At 41.5% G+C, this 6,118-nt stretch overlaps 1 protein-coding gene across 1 annotated transcript; it reads left to right on the top strand.

Annotated features, from left to right (window-relative positions):
• LOC311014139 (neuronal acetylcholine receptor subunit non-alpha-3-like) lies at nucleotides 1-6,118 on the top strand. Its single transcript, XM_084010550.1, has 6 exons — nucleotides 1-273; nucleotides 1,401-1,552; nucleotides 3,961-4,005; nucleotides 4,295-4,404; nucleotides 4,776-5,691; nucleotides 5,804-6,118. Exons 1-6 carry the CDS (start codon nucleotides 216-218, stop codon nucleotides 5,966-5,968), a joined length of 1,446 nt encoding a protein of 481 aa, XP_083866676.1. The 5' UTR covers nucleotides 1-215; the 3' UTR covers nucleotides 5,969-6,118.

Genomic DNA, 6,118 nt, shown 5'->3' with positions numbered 1-6,118 from the left:
CCGGCCACATGCGCCCTCACACCGGGTCCGTGCTATCTGTCAAACTGCAGTACAAAGCTCGTTTCCCGCATGGCATTGAACACAACTCAGGGAAAACTCGTCGCCTTTGCCTCGTCAGAATGTGTTGTGTAGTCGTCCTATTTAGCTGAACAGCCGATAGTAACGGGAGGCTGCAGGATCCACATGCACCAGGAGGACACCGGGAGGACAACATCATGAAGTTGTTGGCCCTTCTCCTCCTCCTCTGCCCGCTCTCCCTCGCCGACATACCCGGTAAGCAAACTGATTCAAAATATATTTGAGAGAGACAGACCATAGACAGACCATTCTATCAGTCATGTCTGATAAACATTGAAATCAGCGCCGCAATCCAAAAAGTGTCATGTATTACCCAAGGTATTGTTGTTTATAGCAATTTCTTACAGAATTCGTTATTTTCTTGGCTCTTTCTACTCGATCAAAACGTTTTAACTCTTTATTTTTATTTGGGGATTTTTCATTCGTAATGACAAAAATGCAAGAGAAATAATAATAATAATAATAACTATTTGCAACTATCTGATTTACTTCCACAGAGATTTCAAGATGAATGTGTTAGGCTTTCTTGGTGCTGGATTTTATTGGTCATCAGACAAGCAGGAACACAGGTGTCAGATGTCAGTGTCCAGCTCTCAGCATCTCTCAATGAGTCCTTGAAAGCACAGGCAGAGGTGATCCAAAAGGACTAAAATATCGTCTCATTTTGCAGTTTCATGTTTGCTTTGTGGATAGCTTGTTGCTTTGTCCCTCTGGAGACATCATATCGCCCAAGGCTGACTGTTGTGCTGACTGCCCAGTTTATATTATCTCTGTCCCCTCCCCCTCCATGTGTTACAGAGTGCAGAGCTGCATCATTCACTTGTCATCCTCTATTGTAGTCCAATGTCTCTACAATATCTGCCTGTATAACTGGAGGACTGGAGTTATGATTGATGTGATGTGCCAGGGGAACTCTCCAGCTTTGGCTTTTTTAGGGATTAAGTTTATCTGAATTAGGAGGGAAACAACTTGTTTGATACACTTTGTTTTTTGCTCCTTTTGTCATTCCGGTTGATTTATATAACGGAACATAAGTGAGGCTTCACTAATGAGTTGGATTAGCTAAACAAAGTCTACAAGCTTCACCATGAATCCATTTGGATCACTAACCATGGGACTGAAACATATTTAGTGTTAAGCATCTTTTCTTTCCACAAAGGCTCTCTTACAAGTCACCTAATGAGAGAGAAAAAAATCAAAGCATTTCAATGTCAAGGTGCTGTTGCCAACCCAATTGTAGTTTATTGTTGGGCTGTACCTTTACAGACGTTAAAAGACATTAGGACCGCTCTCAATGACTTCTGACATCCTCTTTGTTCCAGCCCCAATTGAGTTTGTGTCGTTGGCGGAGATGGAAGACACCCTGCTCAAGAACCTGTTCCAAGGCTACCAGCGCTGGGTCAGGCCCATCCAGCACGCCAACGACACTATCAGGGTACGCTTTGGACTCAAGATCTCCCAGCTGGTTGATGTGGTGAGAACACACCTGCAATCACAAGCACATGCACTTCAGTATTCATGGCCAGATTTGTAGTTTGGATCTCACTTGTGGCTCTTTAAAGGTTGTATCAGCGATTCTGGTTGCCCTCACTTCCGTTGCGAGATCCAAAACAAACAAAGCCAGCTAGCCCCTCCCTCCCGTGTTTTGAAAATGATCATGGACGCGCATTTTCATGAACGTGATTGGTTGGAACACTGTTTATTTTGCTTTTGAGGTGTTGGTAGTACCATTTGTTTTTGTGTGCGATCTCGGAGCCTAGGCTGCCTAGAGAGACGCATTTTTTTGACGGGCTGCTTATGGGGCGGGCAGCTAGCGGATCGTGAGGTAAAAACAGATGAATTTATGTTTCGGCCAAGAATCGCTGATACAACCTTTAACTCCTAACATGCTTGCTGCACAACTTTAAATGCATTTTTAAATTTAAGATTTTAAAAGATCTTAATAAAGAGATCTATCACATTCCATGATATTTATGTCACCCATGTCATGTTTTAAATATAAGCATGTTGCAGCTTCAGAGAATGTGGAATATAAATTTGACACATAAAGCTTGGAAGATATTTTAGTTCTAAAATCACTTGAAAAATCCCAAACAGCAATGAAATTACCCTACTAGCCAGTAATGTCTGTTTAGTCAAAGCCTGATATTGCCTTTTCTTCAGTTCCATAGACCTCCATTCTTGCTGTTAAAAGCACTGGGTTACAGTTCTCTTTTATTACAATCACAGTATAGAGCTTTCTGTGGTCCTGAAATAGATCTGGAACACTCTCTTCATATACACAACCTCACGGTCTCGGTCTCTGGAGTGTTCTTTTAATATTTTAGAGACTGGCTGTGATAGGTTGAGATGGTTTAGGTGTCCAAGAGGAGGAAACGGACGATGCTAATGGAGAAGCCTCTCTTCTTGCCTTGAAATATTAATCTCAACCAGTTTGAATTCAACTCTTCAAATTTATGACTGTGCAAGAGGATAAGGATTTAGATTGATGATCCGTTGGATTTTGGAAAATAGAGTGGGAACGACAGCCAACCAGAGACAGAGCAGCTTCGCTACACACGTCCCCAGAGCATCTCTGGGCTGTTACTGTACATGGCTTTGTATTAGATTATGGTTCACCTCTGCTCTATGTGATCATCCAAACATCCAACACAGTCTGACAGCTGAGGCCTGGTCTGGATACACTGAACAGCTACCACTTTGTGTATCTCTCTCTGCTGTTTATTTCTCCTCAAGTCTGTAGCTCTCAGTCTTTCCCCCTTTTTTCAACCTCACCTCCAGCGATGTGGAAATAAACCTGTGTTAACCACTCTCCTCTCTCTATTCCTGTCTTCATCTATTTACCTCTTGCTGCATTTTTATCGCTTCAGCTTCAGGGTTCACTGCCCCCACGTCAGATTTTATGTTTCTTTTTCTTGTTTACTAAGGAAGTGGCACAGACAGGTAAATGAGGTTGCTGTCTGATTTCAAGGCAGGGGGAGGGGAAAAGGATGATTTAGTTTACTTTCAACCAAGCTTCTCATCTGGTCAACTTATCAAATATAACATTTGGAAGAACAGACATCACATACAACCCTAAAAATGCACTAGATGTACTTGCTCTTTGTGTATTAGAGATACACATATTCATGCTAATGTGACATAGGTAGAGGTGTAACGATTCATTCGATTAATCGATGAATCGATTGTCAGTCCTATAGATTCTACTAAATTGATCTGCTAAAATAAATAAATAGAATGAATCGTTTTGGCTTCACCAATAATCGATATAAATGCATTTAATCGGATGAATCGTGATTCTTACTTATGATTAATGTTTTAATACGTTTAAGACACTCTCTCCCCTGCCAGCATGTAGTCTATTGAATAATGTTAAAAAATAACCGAGCATATTTTAATTACATTTTTGTATTCAGCATAAAATATTACGCAGGACTACTTTTTTCTAGAATAAATATGTTATTTTTCACCTTTCAGAAGAATACAGATTGTCTCACTCACATTATTGCATGTTTATTTCATGGATATAGAATTTTGGTTACAAGTTACTGAATCGAATCGTGGTTTACAGAATCTAATCGAATCGTTACAACAACAAAAAAATCGTCCTTGAATCGAATCGCCAACTATTGTATCGTTAATCGAATCGAATCGCTGTGAAGCCAAAGATTCACACCCCTAGACATAGGTTATTGATATTGATATGTCTGTCTATATCTATGTTGATGTTTAAAATAACAAAGTGATAGTAGGTATCAATCATGTGTTTTTGATTTTAAAGATGTGAAAACCCTTTTGTTTAAACTTTTAACTTGTTACGGTTAACTGGACTCTGGGGTTTTTCTTTGATTGTTATATATCATTTACCTTTGCCTTTTATAGGATGAGAAGAACCAGCTAATGACAACTAACGTGTGGCTGTGCCAGGTGAGCTTCAAAAACAACTGAAAACATAATTACTATCAATCATACTATTCATATCAAGCTGAAAGATACACATGCTGCAAAATTCTGATAAGAGGGAACATGGTATGAGTTAGGTAGTATTTTTTACAGGATACTCTGGTGGATGTTATTAATTTCCTGAGGCGAAGAACTTATTACAAGATGTTTCATCAATTGTGATGACTGTAAATAAAAACTGAAACACTCAGTATTGTGTCATTTTGTATGTCTAATGACACTGCATCCTGCGTCATGTGTTTGTGTTGACCAGGAGTGGATCGATTACAAGCTGCGATGGAATCCAGACAAATACGGAGGAATCACTTCCATCAGAGTCCCCTCTGAAAATATTTGGCTCCCAGACATTGTCCTCTATGAGAAGTAAGACTGCTTTTTCATGCTAGGAACCAACTGACATATGATACAACTAAGACATTCAGTTGTATGAAAAGTACAATTACAATTTTTTTTTCTACTGATACATAGTATCTAATTTTCCAAACTTCACCAAATCTAATGTAACATTTGTTCTAATCTAAAGCACTGAAATAATATGAATTATGCAAATTTACAATATTGAGTTATGATCACCTTTCATTCAGTCAATAAGTCGGAAATTTCAGTGACGAATAACAAAATAAAACCATAAAAGATCCATAAAAAAGCCTGTATCAATGCAATTATCAGGTACAGCTATTCTGTACTTCTTATTTAAAGTCTTATTTTCTGCTTTTTGTTTCATGTTTCTTCAGTGCTGATGGACGGTTCGAGGGCTCTCTGATGACCAAAGCTATTGTCAAGTTCAACGGCGCCATCACCTGGACACCACCTGCTAGTTACAAATCCGCCTGCACTATGGACGTCACCTTCTTCCCCTTTGACCGCCAGAACTGCACTATGAAGTTTGGCTCATGGACATATGATGGCAACATGGTGGACCTGGTCCTGATAGACAATCAGGTCGATCGGAAGGACTTCTTCGATAATGGGGAGTGGGAGATCCTCAGTGCCACTGGTGCCAGAGGGAACAGGAGGGACGGCATGTATTCGTACCCCTTCCTCACTTATTCCTTCATTCTGAAGAGGTTGCCATTGTTCTACACACTCTTCCTTATCATCCCTTGTTTGGGTTTGTCCTTCCTGACCGTCCTGGTGTTTTATCTTCCCTCGGATGAGGGAGAGAAGCTGTCGCTCTCCACCTCTGTCCTTGTCTCGCTCACTGTGTTCCTCCTGGTCATAGAAGAAATCATCCCCTCCTCCTCAAAGGTGATCCCGCTCATTGGAGAGTACCTGTTGTTCATCATGATCTTCGTCACACTCTCAATCATCGTCACGGTCTTTGTCATCAACGTGCACCACCGCTCCTCGGCCACCTACCACCCAATGTCGCCATGGGTTCGTAACCTCTTCCTTCAGAAGCTGCCGAGGTTGCTCTGCATGCGCGGACACACCGACCGCTACCACTACCCGGAGCTGGCTCCCGAAAGCCCCGAGGTGAAGCCCCGCTCCGGAGGTCGGAAAGGAGGCCAGAGGGCGAATAACGGAGCCCATGGACAGACGACCTTTGAGGGGAAGGAGGACGAGGCTTGGGGGACCATGTTGGACAATGCTATCCACTCAGTGCGTTACATCAGCAGACATATCCGCAAGGAACACTTCATCCGCGAGGTGGGTTTAGCTGGATCAAGAAAGACTGAAGTATTCATTAGAATAGCTCTAAGGGTCTAATGTTGATATATATGTTGCTGTCATATCATCTTCCATTTCTTCTATTTCTCAGGTGGTACAAGACTGGAAGTTTGTGGCTCAGGTGTTGGACAGGATCTTCCTGTGGGCTTTCCTCACCGTCGCAGTACTGGGCACTGTGCTCATCTTCACTCCAGCTGTGTACATGTTTTTTAAAATCCCTCCTCCAACTGCAAGTGAGGATCCGCCTTCAAACTAGTATCAATAACACCCTTCCACAGACAACTAAGGATCCACCTTCAAGAGTCAATGAAACATCTGTCACCACTGAGGAAGAGGAATCCACATGAGTTCTTAAATGGAGAACTTTGCTTTGGTGGTTAGGTTTCTTCTTTAGATCTACTGCATA

The sequence above is a fragment of the Eutrigla gurnardus genome (genome assembly GCF_963514095.1).
Source record: "Eutrigla gurnardus genome assembly, chromosome: 5".
In the NCBI taxonomy this organism is placed as follows: domain Eukaryota; kingdom Metazoa; phylum Chordata; class Actinopteri; order Perciformes; family Triglidae; genus Eutrigla; species Eutrigla gurnardus.
Note: the sequence above shows the minus strand (reverse complement) of the source record. Positions and strands in the feature narration are given on the sequence as shown.